Consider the following 25,226-nt stretch of genomic DNA (forward strand, 5'->3'; position numbering starts at 1 on the left):
TGACTTACATGTTAATTTTTTCCTCTCATCCTCATTCTTTTTAGCTATTACAGCATCCCAAAACCCCACTTTTCTCCTACCCTTATGAACCTATGATCCTTCTGATCTTATAAACCTATGATCCTTCTAGCCTTATGAACCTATGATTATAAACCTATGATTATAAACCTATGATCATAGCTTCATCAGGGTAGAAGGGGTGTTAAAAAGTCGATAAATAGCCTAAAAAATCAGTAAGTGTATGATTATTTGAAGAAAATTAAAGAAAATTAACATGTAAGTCAATGGGGGAAATGAGAGTGAGTGTCCCAGAACTAACATTTATTCCCTACTAAACCTTTTACTCTTAATATCAATGATCCCGAGTAGACCACTCAAACAATTAATAAAGTATATTTTAACTGAGCCAAGATAAAATGTTCTTGTTTGAGCGCCTCTAAATTAATTCAATAAGTCTTATTTGATATTTCAGCAAGACACCTAGTCTGACCGAGTGAACTCTGCCCGAGAAACACTTTATCAGTGGGAAATAATTTAATTTTTTCATTAACTTTTTTAACACTAACATTAGCATTAATACCGGTGAGTTTGGTTCTTTTTCAAGATATTACCATACAAAAAACCGTTTTTCTTTAAATCTTTGCACTTTGGAGAAATGACACTTGGATAAATTCCAGGAACGAATTCCATTGTCTTATTTCCTGTTTCCTCAAAATGTTAATACTGAGTTCTGTTCCCGAAAATACATTTTATTCAGTATTTAAGCCGTGTTGCCGTGTCGTTTTTAACATTATGAACCGAAGAAGATGAGCATCAACATGTCTTATTTCAATCTCTACTCTGATGAAGATTATATCAACTCACCAGGACTTTGGTAAGTTCATTCAGAATAAAAGTGTTTAATGTGAGCTTTGTAAGTGAGTAATTTTATGACTCATGATTCTGTCTCTCTTTTTACAGCAATTCAAATATTGTGAATATCCTGGCAGAATTTCAAACTATTCCTCAAGAGTTTCAAAACGAACTGGATTTGAATGAATTCAATGTTTCATCGTTCTCAGAAGATTCATGTGAAAGGTATGATGTGTGAATAAGAGAAATCGAATTGTGAGGAACAGAAATGAATACTTCAGCGCAGTAATTTTTATTTTGTTTACAGTATTAACCTCGAAGACCACGGCTATGAGTGGGATTATTTCGAGATCCCAAAGACTGGTTATTTACTACCAACCTGCGATACCCTACATTTTCAACTTGACGACTTGAACATAAAACTCGATTTTTTGGAGGTATGTATCCCCATATCCTCATATCCTTGTGTATGTATATCACATATCTTATATCTTATATAATATATCCTTTTACTTCACCCTATATTAATATTTTCTTTTTCATGCTAACCATCGCTATACTATCATATATTTTTCTTTTCTTAAAACCATGTATTTGTTGTTTACTAATTGTACTTCCACATAAATCCTTATCCTCACCAAGTGGATAATATTCTTCTTTACGAGACTGATTCAAATCATGTAGGTCTTCTAAGTTTATTGAAAAATACCAATTATACCCTAAATCAGGCATATCATAACCCCATTTATCAATTCGCATATTAACTATATGTCCTTCTTTATAAAATTCAATTGTAAGCAGATAGTTAAATTGAATGAGGAAAGGTGTATGGTCAGTATAACCAGGTGTAGTGGTTGTAAATTTTACTTGTTTAACAAAACGTGCTGTTTTCTTTAGAGATAAATCACTTAATCTCACCAAGTCATTCGCTTCTGTAGGGTTTGGATAATTGATTAATTTATAAGTATTCTTCATATTTATATTTTTACTTATACTATATTTTTGTCATTCAGCCTGTGCCTTTGTATAATAATTTGATAAATCAATATCCTGAGAGGATTCTCCAAAGATAGAACCATCTTTTCCAACATATGTCATTTATATTAGATTAAAAATGACATCATAAAAATTTTCATTATTGTTGAGTTGAAATAATACATATAAACATAATTGACCACAACATTTAGAATTAATTTCTTGAACTTGAAATGTTTGATAAACACCATTCTGTAAGAATTGTATAACTTCAACAGGCGGTGGCATACCATAACTCAAAATAATATTTATCCTGACTATTATGAATACAAACCCAATGAGAACCATTCTGAGTGTCTAAATTCATAATAATATTCTTTGTATTCTTGGACAACTTTGTTAATTCATCTCTCATACAGATTACCACGATATCCATTTTTAGTTTTTTTTACAATATTTAGCAAGTTCTACATTTGACGTTGTATTCTTTCCAAATTGTTTAAACCATTTATCCATTCATTTATGAGAAAGATATAACCCATTACCCCGTTTAGTTAGTTTAACACCCGCTTGAGCGATAGAGGAAAGCATATCTCCAACTAACAATCTGGCTTTATTAGGTAAACTTTCAAGTTTTTCAGCAAAATCTACAATTACACCACTTCCTCTTCTCTCCAACTCCTTGTTATGTCTTTCCAATTCTTTTTGAGCTTTTAGTTGTGCCTTCCTTTCGTTAGCAGTTTTTACCGCTGCTGAAATACCACCAGTCAATGCTCCCGCCGCACTTAAACCAGCAAATAAAGGAATTAGAAACGGGAGAAATCCTCCTCTTGACTCGTCTATTGAATATTTCTTCAACATAGGTTTTGTCATTTTAATTTTAAGTGATCCAACATCATTTAGTGTTTTCACCTGCTCTCTTGTGAGTAAAACATCAATTCTTACTGCTCCTTTTCTTTGAATTGTATTAACATTAATAATACAAGGCTTTTGATTTTCAATACAAGATGTTAATTTCTTAAGATTGATTTGATTAACATATACCCCTACCATTTATTTACAATAAAAAACCTATGTGATATTAATCATAACACCATTATCTGTATTAATCTGTAGTTCTGTTTCTTCCAAGAGCAAACAATACGCGTTAACTTCTTCATTCTCTCCTCTTTCAATGTATAGAGAAGTATCCACTCTATTAGACTTTATAGTTTCCTTTTGAGCACTCAGGTCAATTGTATAGATTGTATAAAGTTTTTGAAACGCAACCATATCCAAAATAGGATCATTATTTCCGTTGCTTTCACACACCTTTTGGTAAGACTTGGAGGCTTCCGCATAATCATTTTTTTCCCAATCAATTTCCAATCTATCTCGTGGATAAAATGTACCATCAAGAGAAACCCAAAGTTGTTTCACCTTAGCATTATCACTCAGCGCATTATTCTTATCAGTAGCAGTATCTCCATCTGGTTTTAAAAAAATGAGCCATAGGTATCATGGTTTTCCTTGAAGAACACCCAAATTCCAAGTGTAGGTAGTGTGTTCCAGTTTAACGTGTTGACATCTTCTTTTAAGGTATGATACATTTAGCGGGGTCTTTGAGTTGTCTTTTATTTGACATCTCTTCCGTTTTAAGATTAGGAGTATATTCACTGATATACCAACACAAATCATTAATAACAAATTTATTATCTTCACCAAAAGCAATTCCAGCCCCAAAAAGCAACCTATTTACATTATCATTCCTTTGTAGTTGAAATCTAATTTTAAGACCATACAAAACTTTATCATAATCACAAAATCCAAATATACCTTTCAGAGGTACTGCTCCAGTAAAACTATTCTCTGCTTTTGTATCATCATTATACATTGACTTCCTTTGTCTATAACCAGGGTCTACATTTGTACCCGTTGACATATCAGGAATAAAACCTTCAACAGCCCCCTTACCCATTCTATTACTAAGCGAATATAGTGTAAATTTCATCATTTCAGATGTAGCAGAGACATAATCAACCGCTTCAACCTCTTGTGTTCCAATATACAGGTGGACACTATCAAACATTTTCCAGAAGAAATCATTTACGAGTGTAGCATTAGTATTAGCCGCAGCCTTAGTGAATTTAAATTTACATAGCAAGAAACTATCAGCTAGATTCAAGTAAGTTTGTTGATTATTTATTTCAAAACTTTTTGTTCCGTTTGAATTCCAGTCTGTTCCTGTTATAGCATTTACCTTAAAATAGTCTTCCTTTTTAGTGGAGTTTGAAATGATAATTGTATCATCCAAATCATAGATACTATCAATCGCTTCCATACTTGTATTTATATAGCATTAAAATCGTTTAAACCATTAAAATCGTTTAAACCCTGACCCAAGTATTTTACTGAGTTTTTTGGTTCTTGTGAAGATAGTTGAGTTTTACCTTTTTGCCGTTCTTGTGAAGATAGTTGAGTTTTGCCCTGTAATTTATGAGACTCCTTTTGAGCATCTTTTATACTCTTGATAGCACCCGCTACATTTCCCACGGCAGAAGCAGTTGAACCAATTAGGTCTTTATGTTTAAGAATTGTTGAACCAATACCCATAAGAGTATCAATTATCCCACCTCCTCTAAATTGTTCTCCTACACCTCGTTGTCTCTTTGGTTTATAGTATCCTCTCCCAAGAAACATACCTTCACCCTTTTTGTATGGTGAAAGGAACATCCTATCCCCTGTAATTATTTTATATTTTCCCAACTCGTGTTTTCTTACAATAACCATTATTTATTTATCAAAAAACTTCACGAAGGTGAATTCTGATGGATATAATTTCATCATTGAAAGAAATCATCCGATTATCTTGATCAGTTATCCTAAAATTTACTCTGTATATGGTTTTTCCTGACACAGGTAAATAGACAAGATTTTTTGGTTCCATATTAAATTTATAACCAATCGGTTGAGTATGCGCTGAATGAAAATATTGTATTTGTTCTTATTCCATCGTTAAAAGCACCATCAATCAAATCACAATGAATTAATACAGAATTTATACCGGAGGATATTTGAATGACATTATCACTGTAAAACGTCCCGTTAGTTTCCATCTTTTTTGAAGAGAAACCTAATAACTCTCTGAACGAATTTTCAATCGTGAAATCAACTTTATAATTATTTTTAAGTTTAATAGTTGATTTTGAAGTGTGTTTTTGAATATCTATTACCATATTTTTTGGTTCATCACCTTCTTCTTTCATAAGAAGAGAGACTTCTGAAGATATTTGAGAAATCTCGTAAGCTCCGGGTGAAACGGTTATAGTTTTATATCCACTTCCTGGATTATAACTAAATTTGTTGTTTTTCTCTGTTATATTAAACAAGGTATTATAAGTTTCCATCGACAATAAAGATGCCTCATATTCTTTTGTGGGGTCAAGTTGTAGTGGGTAAGGGAATGATGCTGTGTAATCACTCGTGAAATTAAAACTAAGAATTGTGCTTCTCATCTTATTTAATATCTAATAAAATATCTTGGTATTGACATTTATTAATTATTTTCATATTCATCAACTGATCTAAAATGGCGGATGCTGCATTAAGGCAATTGTTGTTTCCAGCCTTCTTACTACCCAACAGCAATAATAGCCTATTAACTAATTGTGATGGATCATTTGGAAGAAAACGAACACCTGAACCAAGCTTAATTAAAGCATCAATAATATGTTTCTCCTTCTCATTCTTCTTACTTTTACCAGCAACAGAAACTCTATAATCAAGTGTTTTTAGTAAATCAATATATATCCTATCTTCCTCTCTTTTCATATCAAGTGGTTCATCAAAATATTTTGAACCGCTGAATCCAGAGTTTGTGAGAAGAAACATTGATCTTGGAGTTAATTTAACATTTGGTTGAGTAGAACTCAAGAACATCAATTCATCATTAAATATCAATACCTTTTCTTTCACAAGATGGAACACTGCTGATTCTTCTGTTGGAATGAGACATGCTCTGGTTTTTGAATCCGCTGAATATTCATTGTTTTGAAGAGCTTCCACAACATAATTAGGGGGTTGATTTACCTCCTCAAGTTTCCGAAATAATCCGTCATCATTATATTCTAATTCTCCAAGTTCTTGCTCTGTCATTTGACTAAAATCTTCGAGCATTTGAAGTTTTTTGGGAGTATATTCTATCATGGGAACTGTAGGGTGTTGAGTTTTTAAAAGTGGTTTAAAGAATTTCTCTTGTTTTCTTTCAAAGGCTTCTTCACCAGTTAGTTTCTGTCTCCGTTTCTTATTTATCTCTTCCTGTTGCTTTACAACTTTTGAAACCAACTCTTGATGTTCCTTAAACTTTCTTGCTCTTTCTTCGGCATTCATTTAGTATTGAAAAATATCATTTAGTATCTCATCTTGTTTCACAACAATATATTTATATTTTCCAATCGTATGTTTCATATAATTTTCAAATTCCTTCTTACTACATAACGTAGAACAATTATCTCTCCAAAAATTATTTATATCTATTGAATTTAACTTAAATAAAATAAAAGTATTAGCATTGTTTCTTATTTAGCGTCGAGGGAGTTGAAAATATGACTGACTAAGATAAATACAATTACAAGAAGAATGTCTCCCTCTTGTATAGTAGCTATCCATTACTGTTTGGTTCCTCTCATTAACGCAATCATCAAAGATAACGAGGTTCTTTTTTGATTTATCTAAATCATGAGGTGAAGGTATATCATTCGTATTATCACTGAGAATACAAGTTATGGGTTTGGGTTTTGATTTTGATTTGTATGTATCACAAAATAGTTGTATTATATCCTCAATGTTATAATCATTTAGTTTGTTTTGAAGTTTAAATAAACCGATAATGTCTTCCTTTTTAAGACCCGCATTAAAACCTTGAGATAGTAGTTGATACTCGGGTTGAAAACTTGACTTTGTAAAAATTATTAAATTATCATAATCTAAAAAATTAGGACTAAGGAGCATCTTTAAAAGTAAACAGGTTTTTCCACATCCGCTTGAACCAACTATTAGACATCTCAATGAATTTGGAATATTTTTATGGTTATTAAATTTTATCTTATTTTCCCAAACAGGTAAAAAATCATTCATTTATATATTTAGAAAACAAGTCATCTAACGTTTTTTGAGCTATTTTAGAAATATTATATTTTATCCTGAGTTCTGGTTTAATTTCCAAATAATTCATTATTTTATTTATATAGTATCTTGTATTAACATTTCCATTAAAATTATTTTGAATAATAAATATCATTAAACCCTTAAACATTTCCCCAATACAAATAGTTTCTTCCCTTGTAAGAAATGGTGTATTATCATCAAAATGCTTAACATTCATCTCTCTTATTAATCTTGTAAAGTAATTCATTTTTGGTTCTCATTTAAAAGAGTTATATTTTTTTCTATATTTTTTATTATCATTAATAAGAAGATAATCACAGAAAATACATTGTTTATATGAACCCACATCATTAAGCCCTATTCTATCACAAACCGGACAATTCTCTAATTTATCATATGGAGAGTCTGGAAATTCTATCATATTTATATAGTAAATTTTTACTTAAACTAAACGCAAGTTTTTTTAGCTAATAAATACAATGTTTCAAAACACAAAAGACAAATTTCAATCAATCTCTACTTCGGTGAAAGATATAGAAAAATATGTCAAAGATGTTAAATTGAACAAAGATAAATATGGAAATTTTTGGATTAAACCAGTTATGAAAAATAACATGAGCCCCTCTATTTCATTTAAAGGACAAGCTATGTTAATTAATAACTCTATTAAAGTAAATCTAACAAAAGTTTCTCCTCTACTCCTGGCAATTTATTCAAAGCTTGAAAAAGTGATTGACCACGATACTTTGAAAAAGAATGATAAGACCATCAACAATACTCGTGGAGAAATTTGTATTTACTTTAATAATCCAAAGGGTGTAGACCTAATAGTAAGGGCATTTTATGAGATATTTCACAAATCTGTTAACTAAATTGTTACCAAAAAATTTCTTCACCAATATGTTTGTAAAGGTGTGTAATAACATGTGTTAAAATGTTGAAGGTCAACTCCCGTGGGAAACCCAGAAAAAAAGCTGTTGAATTCGGGTACCGAAAAATTATTTTCGAGAATTTTTATTTTTTTAAATCGGCCCTTAAGTAACTTATGAGGGGTCAAATAAGGGTTTTTCATGATTCTGAGTTGATTGTTAACATTTATATTTTCATTTTTACATTTACACACAAAGTAGCTTTTATTTCACATACATATATAATACTCAAGAGTTATTTCTCATTCACAATGTCAGAAGTTTCAACAGTCATTGTCTATGTCTTCTTCAGACTCAACAACATCATGACTGCAGTTTCTGCATGTAATGCCATTACAGACTCCACAGGCCGAGATGCACGTGACCCCATTCTTCTTGCAGCTGCATCGCCGGTTGCTGCAATCTCCATGACAATTACAGCTCGTGAACTGCAATAGCTCCTCAGGAGCCGTGGGGTCCAGTGTTGGAACTGGCTCATACCCATGCACACCTATTGTCCATCCATAGTCACTGGGGTTCAGAGACATGCTCTGTAGAAGGATCCAGTCCCGGGTCTGCAGGTAGGCACGGAGTGAATGTTGTGCAGCTGCACCCTCTGTTGGAGGTAGAGTCTCTGGTTTGATCACTTCTGCCGCTGCCTATCTGTTTCCTGTTCGTAAATGGAATAATCTTTACTTCAGTTCCTCTCAGGATCTTAGCTTTGTCGAGTGCCTTCAACTTCACCCGGGGGAAAGCTGCTGTTGTCTGTGGATCTGGCAAAGGTGGTGCCGGAGAGGTGACTTCGATCCAACCCATTGAGTGAAAGGGAGTGTTTCCGTGAATAGAGACAATGTTTAAATCTATATTGTCTCCACCAAACTGAGTGACTGCATTGTTTGTTTCCCCAACCTCCATAAAGACCACCTGATCATTACTTGACAATTCACTTTCACTGGCTGGCACTTTGGCTGTCATCACTGATTGATCCTCAAGCGCAGCATCAAGCGCAACCTCATCATTGATCTGTTCATCGGTTTCCTCCACAATGGTGTCAAGAGTGCCAGAAGTATCTGGAACATCATCTCCACTCCTACTATTAAGGAAGCAGTATTTGTAGTTTTGTGTCTCCGTGTAAGACTCAGTGTATCCCAGCCGGTGGAACTTGTTGAGCATCCATTTTGACCCAAATCTATGATCAAGTTGTATGGCAAGCCCCATTTGGTGTGGCAATACTCCAGACCGAGGTCGACAGGCCTTATTGCCCCCAAATGGCAACTCTTTCGTCTGTCTTGACAATCGGTCTCAAGAACATCTGAAGGCTTGCAGGAACAAGTGTCAGCTGACTATCGATGTCAGTCATACTGTGTGTGGTGGGGTATGACTTTGGACCGAAATCAATCAAGGCAATATCATTGGATATGAACTTGAGTGCCGTCGTTATGATCTGAGTCTTCTCATCTCCATGGTCAAGATTAGCATGATGCCCTCGCAGAATATTGTTGGTGCCATCTTTGAGACAGAGTACATCTGCCCTTCTTTCCTGTGTTGTGAAATACAAGGTGTCTTCGTATTTCTCTAGAAGTTTTATCTTTAGCCAACGCTTTGAATAAGAAGGGCTCTTCTCTGGTGACTGATCAAACTCCTGCAGCTTTTCATGGACCTGGTCCATGTTCATTACCCCATGCTCTAATTCTGAGTCTAACCATTCGCAGAATTCAATAAAAACTGCCTCTCGCTCCTCATCAATACTCCTCTGTCCTCTCTTCCTTTTTCCTTCCTCATCAGTCTTGGACAAACTGTCACCTCTCGCAAACATAAGTTTGCATCGCAAATGGTACAGTGTTTCTTCTGCTACCAAGTCGTTGATCCCTTCCAGGCGTCCAGTGACTTCAGTGCCCCAGTCATCCCCGCGACTCCGTGCTGTCTTCAGCAAGCTTGCCTTCAGTGTATCTGCAGTCAAATTATCTGGCACTCTGTATTTCTTTCTAGCTTGTGCTGGATTATTTTTGTAGAGCTGGGCTGGTTGGTTGCAAAGAATGCATACATCCTTATACAGGAGGTCAACTGACTGTGATCTTCTAGAACTGCAGCCAGTTGATGAACTGAACTCACAAGTAGTGCGTCTTCTCTTCAACTTTGATGACTCTTTCTCTGCCTTTGATGCTTGAGCTGACTTATTGGTGGTTGCAACAAAGTTGTTGTACAGATCATTTTTACACTTCTGGTGGTACCTCAGTTTTCCTTCCTTTTGAGCCTCCTTCATACGTTCCACAACAGTAACATTTTCGACAGTTTCTGCTTGTTTCAATAAAGTTGAGTATCCCTTTGGAGTTGCCTGTATGAGCCTTTCAGCTGGTGTATCCGAGCGTGCACAGATGAAGCAATTGAGCACAGGTGGAGTAACGTCTTCATCCATATTGCTAGACTCCATGTCCGGCAAAGTAGAAAATGAGATATATTTAGAAATTATCTATCTATAATTCCAGTAATCTCTGTACGTTTGTACGTCTGTTTGTCTGTGACCGCTGTTTCTCGACAACCACGGGTCCGATATACTTTTAACTTGCCAGGTATATTGCTGGGGACCCGAGGATGTGCCTTTTCAAGGTTTCATATTAATCGGACAATTACTTACCGAGCTATGTCCAAAAAACGATTCAACCAATCAGAGAGCAGCGAACGATCGCGTGTGCCGAACGTGGAGGACACACTCTGCCTCGGATGGCACATTTGAGAGCGTATTCATTTATTTCACGTTTGCAAACTATGTTGGCGTTAAACTATGTTTTAAAACTAATAAAACCGAATTTGCGATTCATTCGCTTTCCTGCGCGTTTGTGCACGCGATGGCGATTTCTTTACCAAACTCCGGAAGCCGTTCGCTTTGGACCAAACCATTGCATGTAAATAGAGGGGGGGGATTGTCACCGTACTCGCAAGCCGTTCGCTTTGGACCAAACCATTTCATGTAAATAGAGGGGGGGGATATAATTTTAGATATAGATATAGTACGGGCAATGCCCTAGTTTTTCCACAAAGGAGTGTCTGTGGTGAAATATAAATGTTAACAATCAACTCAGAATCATGAAAAACCCTTATTTGACCCCTCATAAGTTACTTAAGGGCCGATTAAAAAAAATAAAAATTCTCGAAAATAATTTTTCGGTACCCGAATTCAACAGCTTTTTTTCTGGGTTTCCCACGGGAGTTGACCTTCAACATTTTAACACATGTTATTACACACCTTTACAAACATATTGGTGAAGAAATTTTTTGGTAACAATTTAGTTAACAGATTTTCATATGTTTCCCTTACTATAAGTAAAATGAATGATGTTAATATTTCTGGTGTAATGTCATTTCATTCTATGATAGTTAGAGATTATTTAAAGATAACTTTTGATGTAAAAAATGTAGAGATTAAATCCGTTAATGAAAGAAAGTATATAGATATTGATGGGAATATTTTTTCTGCTAATTAAATATGAGCCATTACAGTAGTGAAGATTTTACTATTTCATTGAACTCGGATGATGGTGATGATAGCATTTCATTGAACTCAGATGATACTAATAGTTTATGCTCAAATGATAGTTATGAGAGTAGTTTTATTGATGATGATAGTAAATCAATGAGTAATAGTATTGATGATCTTATTGCTGAATTTTGTGATGGTAGCTTTATTGGTAATAATTTTATTGTTAAATTTAGTTATGATGATGATGTTGTGTTTAGTGATGACTCTGATGAGTTTAGTGATGATTCAGACTCTGATGCTAATAGTATGGAAGAAAGTGATGAACCAGATTTATGTTTAAGTAAAAATACATAGATAAAATGAATCAAATGTATTGTACAAAATGCAACATAGATTTTAAGACACTTAAAAGTTTTCTCAGACATGAGATGACTTGGGTACATCTACTTCCAAAGAAAACTATCCATTGCGATACCTGTAATGTTGATGTTATCCACTTTAAGAAGCAAACAAAGGAGTGGAGAATGAAACAGGATTGGTATATTAATGGAAAACATAATGAGTGTGAAAAATACCAAATTAAACAGTTGGAGATGATAATGAAATAAAAGGTTCTTAAAACATATATGAGGTTAAATATTAAGACTGGTTTCTTTGGCTATGGAAGGGATTTTGAGTGGACGGAGAACTTTGATGGTTTTCAAATAATTGATGGAATAACAGTTTATTATAATTTGAAAATGATATGTGGAAGAGGAGGATTTCAAACAAGGTCTCTTAGAGAAGTATATCATTTTATAGAAGCTCAAAAGAAAATACTGATGAGTTGGTAGCATTCGTAAATATCCTAGATGGAGATGGGATCAGGGGTTGGAAGGAAGTGAAGGTGGAAAGGTGTTTGTTGGGTGTATGAAAGAGTGGGAGGAATACTCTCAGGACCTTGATGAAAAGGTATTGAAAAGTGGGGGTTAGATAGGGGGAAAAAAAATGATAAGTGTTAAATTGAAACTTGGTCTTGGTTATTCCTCAAAAAACTATTAGACTTATTCTAAGTATTCATGTGAAAAGGTGTTTTAGTTTAAGTATAGTTTCATATATAAAATGAGCTGTCAAAAGGTGTTTTAGTTTAAGTATAGTTTCATATATAAAAACATTGTTTTCTCACGCTATAAATATGGTTTATTGTAATACTTGCGAGAAGGAAGTAAAATATTACAAGTGCCATATTCTCACCGCAAAACATACATACAACATTCTTAACAAACTTTCCCCTCTTAAACCTAAAACAAAACATTGTAGTCTGTAAAAGAGATATCCTTAAGAAGGGTTTCAAAGCTCATCTTAAAACAAACAAACACTGGTCAAAATTGTTTACTATTAAAAATACTTATGGTGCTTTCAAAAATCGTATCAGAATACGCATATTTGACTTTCATCCTCCTGGCCCCAACTCAATTGTTGAGGCTGTGGAAATCATCAAACCCTCTGTGAAAGATTATATTGAAAAGACTCTTATTGAGTTGAAATCAATGAAGTTCTATATGGGTATTAAAATTAAAATTTCAAAAGTAGATGAATTCACTGGTGAATATTGCAATGAAAAAGCTTACATGTTAACTGAAAACCACTTTATATCTTCGTATCAGGATTTTAAAACATCAGGAGTCTATGGTCAACTGATCAAACAAGAACAAAAACTTGAGCATACTATTACTGGAAGTGGTTGGAATATAGATCAGATACTATTCATTGATATTCATGTTCTTAAATCAGATCCTCTAAACGCTTCTTCTTACATTGATTGACCTCGTGTTATCAAAAATAAAAAAGCAGTTATCAATATCAAAAATAAAGACACTAAATGTTTTCTCTGGTCTATTCTGAGACATTTACATCCTCCACATTTTCAAGATGAAAGAGTATCTCATTATGAAAAATATGAGAATACATTAAATATGGAAGATCTAAAGTTTCCGATGGCTTTAAATGATATTCCTAAATTTGAAAAGATAAATAATTTATCAGTTAATGTTTATGGTCTAACAGAAACAAACAACATTGAGGTTTTAAAGCTTACTGACAATTGTAAACAAACTCATATTGATCTTCTATATTTTGATATGGAGGAAAATTCACATTATGCATACATCAATAAATACCACCTTTAGAGGCCATTTTTCCCCGCAAAGCGGGGGTTGGCCTTTTTCGGGAACCGTGGTTGTTGTTGTTTTTCGGTCCCCTTTTTGAAGCAATGTTTTACGGCCGGATGCCCTTCCTGACGCCAACCCTTTTTGCCGCCTTTAACGACAAACAGGGAATTACCAGTGAGCTGGTACTCAATTAGCCGACCTCGGAAGGATGACAGGCTGAGTCAACCCCCCTGGCGTTAATTCAGCGATCGACCGGGATTCAAACCCAGGATCCTAGGATCCTAAGCCGGCACCCTAGCCGCTAGCATACCTATATGCATACATCAATGATATTTCAAAATTAATAAAACCACAAGTATGTAAAAGAACAAATAAAATATTTGTTTGTAAGCGTTGTCTTAACTTCTTCCATACACAAAAAAGATTAGATAAACATTCAAATTATTGTAGTGAACATAAATCAACGGTAATCAATATGCCTAAAAAAGGCTCAAATATCTCATTCAAAGATGAAAATAAAACGATGAAACATCCATTTGTTATATATGCTGATTTTGAAAGTATTTTAGAAAAAATTGATACTGCTTCTCCAGACCCAAAAGAATCATATATAAATAAATATCAAAAACATACTCCTTGTGGTTTTTGTTATTATATCAAATCATCCGTTGGTGATGAACATAACAAGTTAGAGGTGTATAGAGGCTCAAATACCCCAGAGGAGTTTGTGAAACGACTAGAAAAAGACTGTATTCGATTAACCAAGATAATGAGAGAAACCAATAAACCAATGTCCTTGACGAGTAAGGAAAAAAGAGAATTTAGAAAAAACAAAGTCTGTCATATTTGTGAAAAAAAAATTGGTAAAGGTTTAAAGGTTAGAGATCATTGTCATCTCACTGGTAAATATAGAGGTCCGGCTCATCAAAGTTGTAATATTAATTATAAACTCCCTTCTTTCATTCCCGTCTTTCTTCATAACAACGCTAATTATGACACTCATCTATTTATAAATCAACTTTCAAAGACCCCTGGAAGTATCTCAGCAATTACAAGCACAGATCAGAAATACATTTCATTCACAAAAACAATCTTTATAAAAACAGGATTTGACTTTGAGAAAAAAAAATACTTATGATATAACTAATATTAGATTTCTTGACACATTTAAATTCATGGCTAGTTCACTGAAGGATTTGGTTAAAAATCTTAAAGAGTTTCCATGTCTTTCCCAATATTTTCCTGACAATGATTTGCTTACAAAAAAGGGAATTTATCCCTATGAGTATATGGATTCGTTTGAGAAGTTTAATGAGACACAACTTCCTTCAAAATAAAATTTCTACAACAAATTAAATGGCAAACATTTAAAAGATCAAAATTATGCACATGCGCAAAACGTTTGGAAAAAATACAACATCAAGAATCTTGGCGGATATCACGATTTGTATCAAAAAACCGATGTGCTTTTGTTGGCTGATGTGTTTGAGGCTTTCAGAACAATCTGTCATTCTGGATATGGATTGCATCCTGCTGACTATTACACTGCTCCTGGATTGGCTTGGAGCGCGATGTTGAAAATGACTAAGCAAGAGTTGGATCTTATAACAGATGTTGATATGCTCCTTATGATTGAGAAAGCAAAAAGAGGTGGAATTTCACAAGTCTGCTCGAGTAGATACACAAAAGCAAATAACAAATATCTTCCAAATTATGATTCAACGAAAGAGAGTTCTTACTTTATGTACTATGACGCGAATAACTTGTATGGTTGGGCAATGTCTCAGGCTCTTCCTTATGGAAAACCTAGATGGGTAAAGGAAAAAGACTACAAAAAGGTTTTACAAGATGTATGTATATCTACACAAGCTGAATTAGATACCTCTAATACAGGTTATTATTTTGAAGTTGATTTGAAATATCCAGAGGATCTCCATGATCTTCATAAAGATTTACCATTTTGTTGCGAAAAGGAAATTCCAAAGAAGGAGTGGTTAAGTGATTATCAACAATCATTTAATATAAAGGGTAAATCAACAGAGAAACTTCTTACTACACTTTATGATAAGAAAAATTATGTTCTTCACCAGAGGAATTTGAGACAATGTCTTTCAAAGGGTCTCCGTGTTGAAAAGATACATAGGATTCTCAAGTTCAATCAGAGTCATTGGATGAAACCATATATTGATTTTAACACTCAACGTAGGATTGAATCAAAGAATGATTTTGAGAAAAACTTCGCAAAATTAATGAATAATGCTGTATTTGGAAAGACGATGGAGAATGTTAGAAAGAGACAAAACGTTCATCTAACTACTACATGGAAACAAGCATCAAAATTAATCAACAGACCAAACTTCTCCAGAGAAGAAGTTTTTACGGAAAACTTCAGTGCGATACATTTGATGAAAGAAAGCGTAGTGATGGATAAACCTATTTACATTGGTACCTCAATACTTGATTTATCAAAGTCCTTGATGTATGATTACTTTTATAATAACTTGAAAAAGAAATATCAAAATAATGTTAAACTACTTTATATGGATACAGATAGTTTTATTTTGGAAATTAAGACGGATGATGTTTATAATGATATGAAAGAGGACTTTGATACTTATGACACTAGTAAATACAATGAAAAGAGTGAGTTGTATTCTGAAACAAATAAAATGGTGATAGGAAAGTTTAAGGATGAATTAGATGGAAATGTTATGAGTGAATTTGTAGGATTGAGGTCTAAGGCTTATGCTTATAAATACATTATGAATAACGTTGAAATTACTAAGAAGAAGTTAAAAGGTATAAAGAAAAATGTTATTAAAGAAACAATAAACTTTAAGAATTATTATAACTGTTTAACAACAAAGAAAGAAGCGTTTAGAAAGATTAATGGAATAAGAAGTTATAAACATCAATTATATTCAGAAGAGATAAATAAGAAAGCATTAGGAGCTTTTGATGATAAGAGGTTTATTTTAGAAAATGGATTTGATAGTCTTCCTTATGGTCATAAGAATATACCAAATAGGTAAAAAGGTTCTTAAAACATATATGAGGTTAAATATAGAAGGGATTTTGAGTGGGATGATAATGATTTTCAAACAAGGTCTCTTAGATCATAAATATCCTAGATGGAGATGGTGGTGTAGGGGGCAGAGTTCACTCGGTCAGACTAGGTGTCTTGCTGAAATATCAAATAAGACTTATTGAATTAATTTAGAGGCGCTCAAACAAGAACATTTTATCTTGGCTCAGTTAAAATATACTTTATTAATTGTTTGAGTGGTCTACTCGGGATCATTGATATTAAGAGTAAAAGGTTTAGTAGGGAATAAATGTTAGTTCTGGGACACTCACTCTCATTTCCCCCATTGACTTACATGTTAATTTTCTTTAATTTTCTTCAAATAATCATCCATTTACTGATTTTTTAGGCTATTTATTGACTTTTTAACACCCCTTCTACCCTTATGAAGCTATGATCATAGGTTTATAATCATAGGTTTATAATCATAGGTTCATAAGGCTAGAAGGATCATAGGTTTATAAGATCAGAAGATCATAGGTTCATAAGGGTAGGAGAAAAGTGGCGTTTTGGGATGCTGTAATAGCTAAAAAGAATGACGGTGAGAGGAAAAAATTTAACATGGAAGTCAATGGGGGGAAAAGGGGAGTAGAGAAATAGGGGAGTTTAAAAAGTCGATATATAGCCTAAAAAATCAGTAAATGGATGATTATTTGAAGAAAATTAAAGAAACTTAACATGTAAGTCAACGGGGGAAATGAGAGTGAGTGTCCCAGAACTAACATTTATTCCCTACTAACGTGTTTCCCCCCTACAGGTAAGCCTCAAGGGAAAGCTTGTACTACGCAGGACAATGGCAATAGAATGACATATCAACACATGATATAACATATGAACCTCGAATCCCAGCATCATTAAGGAAGTGCTCAGATGGGAAAAAACAGGGTAATGTTTCGATTAAGCATTCAGGATCACTTCGGTAATACCAGCATCTATTAAGGATATCTGAGTGTGGTACCCAGTGAGTATCGTTGAGCCAGCTCTTGCCACCATCTTGCTGTAGCATGCTGCTGTACATTACACGCAACAACTCCACGTCCTCGTTGTCTATGCCTGCATCCCAGATGTCATATAGGATGGCCATCTCTTCAAACTGACTCCGCTGGCGCCACTGCCACTCTGGTGGAGACGGCGGAGGAGTAGGTAGAGGAGAAGTGAGGCCTTCGACCTCGTGGACCATGTGTCGGCGATCCTTACGGGGCTTTTCTTTGGTCGGGCGAATTACTGGCTCAGCTGTGATGCACGTTTTTGTATCCTGAGGTAAACCACGAGTTGAAGGTGAGAACAGATCCTCTTCCACAACCGGGTTAGGTTTAACTGGCAGCTCAAGAGACGAGAGTGCTTTATGCTCCACTGAAGTTCCATCTCTTTGATGAGAGGACTTCTCAACCAAAGGTGTCTTTTCCTCTGGCCGGTCACCCGTCAAAACCTGCTCATCAGCGATTGCATCGTGCCTTTCAGGTCGAAGGTTTTCTGGTTCAGGTGGTGTTGGAGGGGGCTCCGGCGTGAGTCGAGGTTCCCAGTAGCGATCGCCAGATGGTGTTGGTGGAGGCGGTAGGGTTGGCGTGGCGGACCCAACAGCATGGGAACCGATAACATAAGGAGCAGGACAAGGTGTGGATGAAACGGCAGCTGCAACAGTGAACAGTGTGGGGGCCAAAGTCGAAGCCAAAACCATGTTGAGCGGAGCAACTGCTGCACAAGGAAGGGTTGTGCTAACGCACAGTGGAGAAACGGTTACACAGGGGTGAGTGGCAAACACGTGTAGTGGAGCGATGGTGGCACATGGTGGTGTTGAAGTCAAACAGAGTGGAGCTACTGTTAGTCGTGGAATATTGGCTGGAGGGCCAAGTGGCACCTCAATCCGAACAACCTCGGCATTTCGCGGACCAAGACTCCGACCCACAATCACCGTGTCTACTCGAGGGCAAAGTGTGTGCGATATCTGTCTAACTTGAAGCTCGGAGGAGTGAAGCTGGTTCTCCATATCTTTGGGTGATGTGATAGCTTGCAATAAGTGAGATGTACAATCATTAGCAGATACACTTGGTGGAGGTACCGTTGTAATTTCTACTTTTGCAACATCTTCTGTCTTACATGGTGACTTCACAACCTCCTCCTTCTCTTCCTCTTCTTCCTTCTCCTCCTCTTCCTCCTCCTTCTTCTGCTTCTCCTCCCTATCCTCCTCCTCCTCCTCCACTATCTCCTCAGTCTCTTCCAATTTCTCATGTTGCTCATCTTCCTGCTTCTTTTTCTTCTCTGCATTCTCTGCCCAATTCCAGGATCCCACAGGACTGACAGGAGCTGACTCAGCCCTTTCAATATCAGTACCACTGGTGTTACCAGGAGCTGGGCCAGATTCCGACCATCGGCGTTCTCCAATTTCTCTCCGCTGCAACGCAGAATCACGGTGCAGCGTCACAAATTTCTGTCTACGCTCCTCATCACGATAACCGATCCGTTCTAAGTGTTCCCAACTGCACAGAGGCAGCTCAACTACTGCATTAAGTTTAAGTTTATCTGTTCCTTGTCGCCCAGAGTTTGACACCACCTTTATTACCTCGGCCACTCTCCTTCGGTTGTCAGCTGAGACGGGGCGCACTCGAGGCTCATTATCTAGTTCTTTGGGGTCAGCATGTTCCTCAAAATCTGGAGGCACTGTCCATGCTTCCTCAGTTTCAATGTCTTCAGCCTGTCCTTCCTCACTGATGGTTACTGTCTCTTGTTCGATGCAACCGAGATCTTTTGTGGGGGTTGTGGCAGTGTCGGCATCAGCATCAAGAAATGAAAGAATTGCCTTTACCGCCCCAGTCTTCTCCAACTCCTCATCAGAGGAGGTCTCACACTCCAATCCAAAGGAACCATCCATTCCTGTTGACTCCTCACCTACCCTATCCTGCAATAGTGCCTGTGCACCCATGACCCTTTGCAAACTGGACGTAGCCTCCATTGTCAGGTTCCCATCAAAAGGTGAAAAGGGCACCAGGTGTCGAACACTGTATGAAGCTCCAGGAGTGCTGGGAACAAGGCAGGGTGATGTCATAAAAGGAGAGGTAGCAACCGGACAATGTCCTGGAGATGGGGTAGGTGGTACATGGGAGAATGATCCGCGTATGGCCCAGCCACTGTGGGAACGTGCCAACATAGCATCAAAGCCTCCATCTTCAGTGGCCCTCCTATCAAATATATTTTGAGTTTTCGACAACTGGCTTGGTGATAAAGCAGAAACACATGGAACCCCACGCTCATCATCTGAGGCTTGCACAGTTCGGCCTGGTGTGAGGGGTACCTCAACCTCACTGCATAAAGATTCAAAGTCACTCGGGTCTGAACCAAAGGAGGCGATCCCACGGGGAGTGGGTGGACGAGGAAAGAGCCGAGATGGTGAGAACGGACCAGGAGCACTGGTGGACGGGGGAACTATGTCAGTCGGCCTTTTTCCAAGTGAAGAGATATTGCTCGAGACATCGGTTTTTGTTACACAAGGAGGCCGCATGTCTGTGAAGAGAATGAGGGATTGGAGTGAAGAGGATTGCCATGTACATTGCAAAATATAAAACTAGGCAAATAAATTGGGAAAGGATAAATAAATATAAAGACTTCACAAACAAGAAGAGATAATACAAAGGTAAGTAAAGGTACATTTCTTTTTCCTTGGAAAAGATAACCCAAAGGATGATGTTGATGATATCTACAGGCTTGCAGAAGATTGGGATACAATTAGTGCATTTAACACGTGAACAAAGTGCACCTAGCTGTAAAAACTAGAACTGCGCTCTTCGACCGATATGCCTCTGCTCACATTATTACATCATAACACATACTTGTACCAAATTTGATTTGAATCCCTTCAGCAGTTCTCAAGTATCACATTTTTACCTAGACATGACCTCTGACCTTTGACCGTTGATGCCAAAATCTAATCCGTTCATCTTTTCATCATAATATATACTTATACAAAGTTTGGTGAAAATGCCAAAATGGTTTACAAGTTAGAGCAGTCACAGAATTTTTATCTAATGAGACATCTGACCAATGTTGACCTCTAGACCCCATAATCTTATCCATTTATTTTTACATCATTATACATACTGGTACCAAGATTGACTTCGTTCCCTTCAGCCTTTCTCAAGTTATCACAGCAACAAAAATCTATTACAGACTCTGACCTTTGACCACTGAACACTTGACCAAAAAATTAATTCATGTCATCTTTTCATCATAATGCATACTTGTACCAACTTTGGTCAAAATCACACCAGTGGTTCACAAGTCTTGTTTCTCACAGTCTGAGTCCTTTAGGTGCTTTTTTGCAAACTCCAAGCGGGCTTTCATGTGTCTTTCACTGAGGAGAGGCTTCCGTCTGGCCACTCTGCCATAAAGCCCAGATCGGTGGAGTGTTGCAGTGATGGTTGTCCTTCTGGAAGTTTCTCCCATCTCCACACAGGATCTCTGGAGCTCAGCCAGAGTGACCATCAGGTTCTTGGTCACCTCTCTTACCAAGGCCCTTCTCCCCCGATTGCTCAGTTTGGCCGGGCGGCCAGCTCTTGGAATAGTCCTGGTTGTTCCAAACTTCTTCCATTTAAGAATTATGGAGGCCACTGTGCTCTTGGGAACATTCAATGGAGCAAAAAAATTGTGTAGGCTTCCCCAGATGTGTGACTCAACACAATCCTGCCTCTGAGCTCAGCAGGCAGTTCCTTCGACCTCATGGCTTGGTTTTTGCTCTGATATGCATTGTCAGCTGTGAGACCTTATATAGACAGGTGTGTGCCTTTCCAAATCATGTCCAAACAATTGAATTTACCACATGTAGACTCCAGTCAAGGTGTAGAAACATCTCAAAGATGATCAAGAGAAATGGGAGGCACCTGAGCTAAATTTCAAGTGTCATAGCAAAGGGTCTGAATACTTATGTAAATGTGATATTTCCGTTTTTTTTTTTCAATAAATTTGCAAAACTTTCTAAAATCCTGTTTTCTCTTTGTCATTATGGGGTATTGAGTGTAGATTGATGAGGGGAAAAATGAATTTAAACGACTTCAGCATAAGGCGGCAACATAACAAAATGTGAAAAAGTGAAGGGGTCTGAATACTTTCTGAATGCACTGTACATGTAAATGTCCTATCTTTAATAATAAATTCTCCTGTAACTGTCCGAGTCTGGTCAAATGATCATTCCTGGGGGGGTAAATCTCCGACAAAATTTGCGTCATGGGCAGGATATGCCCAGAGGAGGGAGAGGAGAGTTCACTGCTGGGGGGCGGCAAGATCATCGGCGCCACGTGAAACGTGAGACCTTTCTCGGTAGTATGATATCTTGCTGCTCTCGAATGAATGACTGCCTCGACCCGAAACACCGGCACTTATCAAACGATAAGGTAACAGGGACACGGACAGAGTGTGGGAGAATTTGTTATTAAAGATACGGGTTAGAATCATGTAGCTTGGATCCGAGCACTTGCGAGTGTTCCAGGGAGGCTGGACAAAACAGCCTGGACACTCGAGACGCGTTGCGGAGTGTTTCAATGAAGCCAGGATTGAAAGAGAGTCTGCACACTCAAACACGTGGAGGTCCGGCAGGAATGTTACATTCAGATGCGTTGCGAGTGTCTCTTTAAGATGGTACCTGTACACTCAGACGCTCGATACACTCTGCTTTGAGGAATGTTGCATGCACCTGTCAGTAGCAGGGACAAAGTCTAGAGAGGTCTCTCCGTAGGCTCACGGGTTGCGAATTACGCATTGGAAGTTAAATAACGCGCGCGAAAATGGGTAATGGACAGGGAAGATCAGGCGACCTGGACCCTCCCGAGGAGGGACCAGATGTGGAGTACATGCTAAAGAAACATGGGGAGATAGCAATAAGAGATGTGGAAATATGGAACGCATAGACGCGTAAAGGCAAAAAGAGAAAATTAATGTTCCCGCTGGAGGGAACGTTTAAGCGCGAATGCATTAAGAACTTGCGTGAAGTATTGCAACAAAAGAGGTGCAGGGGATGCTGTCGGCAGCACGATAGGTAATTATAACAGGGGATTCAGTCGGATCGGGCACTCAAATTAAACGTGAGGTAGGTTTTGGATATTTTGGAAACATGATGTTCAGGAGAATCCTGGTCGCTGGGCCATGGGACCAAAAATGTCCAAAAATGAGGATGGGACCAAAAATGTCATATTTGTCATTAGGGGTACACGTGGAAGTCACTGCTAAACTATGGTGTATCAATGAAAACTTTATGATCTGTGTCCAAAGTTTTGAGTGAGATATTTAGGTGGCTGATGCATGATGTTCCTGAGAGACGGGAATGGGTAAGTGGTCACAAGTGAAGACACGTGCTACACAGAGGAGGTCCCTCCCCATGAAGCATGAAGACAGAGGAGGCCTCCCCACATGTAAGAACCAGGTACGGCATACACCTAATATCACTGTGACTAGAAGTATGGGGACTGGAATGAAGATATATCCCCTGTGATTCGCGAGGATCCTTGAGAATTCTTAACATCTGCAGGAACCCATCCAGGAATTGTTAGCAACTATGGTGCTCCTCTTGGAGGATGTAGTAATTGAGTGCCACGTGCACCAAGTGGGGGAAATGCACCTGGGGGTTATCACCTGGGGTAAGAAGGTTGGATCTGAAACGCATCGATCAAACAAGTTAGAGGTATTGTGGTTGCACATATGGGACCACACAGAATAGTGAGTGGATCATGAATGCAATTGTACTACTGCAGCGCAGGTGCTGCAGCTAAAGAGATCGCGATGTCAAATTTAGAAGGGTTAAGTTTGCGTTGTTTGAGTACAGACAGGTGTTTCGTGTGTCCTACATTGTACGATTAAAATTCTGTTCGTATTTGGTGAATTCTGTTAACTAGTGTGATTCGGCACGCTCTGCGCGCGTCACCACCCGTCGTTTCAGAAGGATAGGCATCTTTGAGCATTTTGGTGTGTTTTGGATCTTTGGGGTATAAAGGGTCGTCAAAGGTCTGAGGGGTCTCAGCAGTCTAAACGTAATTAAGAGGGTGTTAATTTTTTACTTGAAGAAGAAGACGTTTTGGTCGCATATAAACATACACAACGACATAACCATATACGTTTGCTCTATTATAATAAGATATATGAATGATCAAAGAGTATTGATCAATCGGTCTGGATCTATCTGGTCTAGGCTGGTTCAGCGAGCGGTCGAGGTAAGGATTGACATGCGCTGGTTAATTACACGTCTGGATATGTGGACCGTCGCATCGAGGTTGGCCGTACGTCGGGTTAGGATAGGCTGCATTTTAGGATTGGGTGGTCGTGATGGTCTAGCGCTACTCCATTTACAGTGCGCGATGGTCGGGAGCACTTGAGCGTTCGCACTGAACGTGCTATTGTCACACGCTGAACAACAAAACGCGCGGCTATCTCGTGAACATACACCATATATCTCATGAACAGTCGGGTTCCCTTGGTAAAGAGCTATGATCCCGCAGGGACTCGCGAAAAAAAGAAGAAATTAACGTGTGTTTATTCGCTGTGTATTCAGATGTGAACCCCGATTCGCCCTCAAAGCTGTCGTTCGCCAGCCTGTGTACGTAATACGTAAATGGGCTGAACGTACCAAAGTAATTTGTGGGGTATCGCTTCGAAGCACGGCATCTTGCGTTTTAGACTACATGGGACAGAGCTAGCATCGAGCTTGCAATTTGACGAGTGCGACGAGATCGTATGAAGCTAAATAAATTTACGTAGATGAGGTTTGAATCCCGCAACAAACGGGATTAGGGGGGCACGTGTGCGGGGTGAAGGTCCGGCAGCATGAACGAACGTGCGGACACTGAACGTGCCTGGAGATACCCCTCAGGGGAATACAAGAGGCGCCTCATCTATCGATCGAAGGGGATTTCATTGTCCCCTCACACGGATGGAGCGAGATTGTGTCGCACTGTGCCCTATTTGACTGGAGTCAGATTGTGTGGCTCTGGTTATGTTTAAAACAGCATTGCATTGATTTAACCTCGCCTCGTCAACGATGTACTGTTTCTCTCTGCGAGACAGCAATCCGTATCAGTTGAACGAATGAACACAATGCATGTTGACAGTTATTCCGACCTTGAGCAAAGTATATTAACACCAGTGTGACTTGGTGGCTCCCTAAGATGCGAGAGTCGTGGGGATTCAGCAATCTTCCTTGCATGTAAGCCTTATCTTGATTAAATTATCTTGTACATTGTCCGGAGTTCTAAAAGTGCTTTCCTAGATAGGTAAGGGGGTAAAGGAAAAATCCACGACAATCTTGGCGACGAGGATGATGTCCGCTCAGAGGCAACAGAGACTGATTGACCCATGATGGCCAAAGAGGTTCCAGGTGCCCATTAATGAGGTGAGAACTTTCTTGATAGTGGAAGTTTTGGCCATCATTGGGAGGATCCTGTCTCGGCTTGACCTCAGGCATGGATAAACGAAATTCTAGGTAAAAAGGACGGACACGGTACACAGAGATCTGTTGAAGATAAGGGGATACAGGTGGCTTGGGCCCGAGCACTTGTGGAGTGCTTCAACGAAGCAGCTTTGAGAGACAAGCTGGGCACTCGGTCGCGTCGCGCATGGGGGAGTATTTATGGCAGGTTTTCAGGACAATCTGTACGCTT

General features: G+C 37.8%; 1 protein-coding gene across 1 annotated transcript in view; it reads right to left on the minus strand.

Moving 5' to 3' along the window:
* Nucleotides 1–25,226, minus strand: part of LOC137429544 (histone-lysine N-methyltransferase SETD1B) — a 237,926-nt gene that overhangs the window by 38,255 nt on the left and 174,445 nt on the right. The window contains exon 15 of the mRNA XM_078779562.1: nucleotides 17,539–20,091. Coding sequence (XP_078635688.1) covers nucleotides 17,539–20,091 — 2,553 coding nt within the window. The remainder of the gene's footprint in view (nucleotides 1–17,538; nucleotides 20,092–25,226) is intronic.

This window comes from Myxine glutinosa, chromosome 6, assembly GCF_964187855.1.
Source record: "Myxine glutinosa chromosome 6, kmMyxGlut1.1, whole genome shotgun sequence".
In the NCBI taxonomy this organism is placed as follows: domain Eukaryota; kingdom Metazoa; phylum Chordata; class Myxini; order Myxiniformes; family Myxinidae; genus Myxine; species Myxine glutinosa.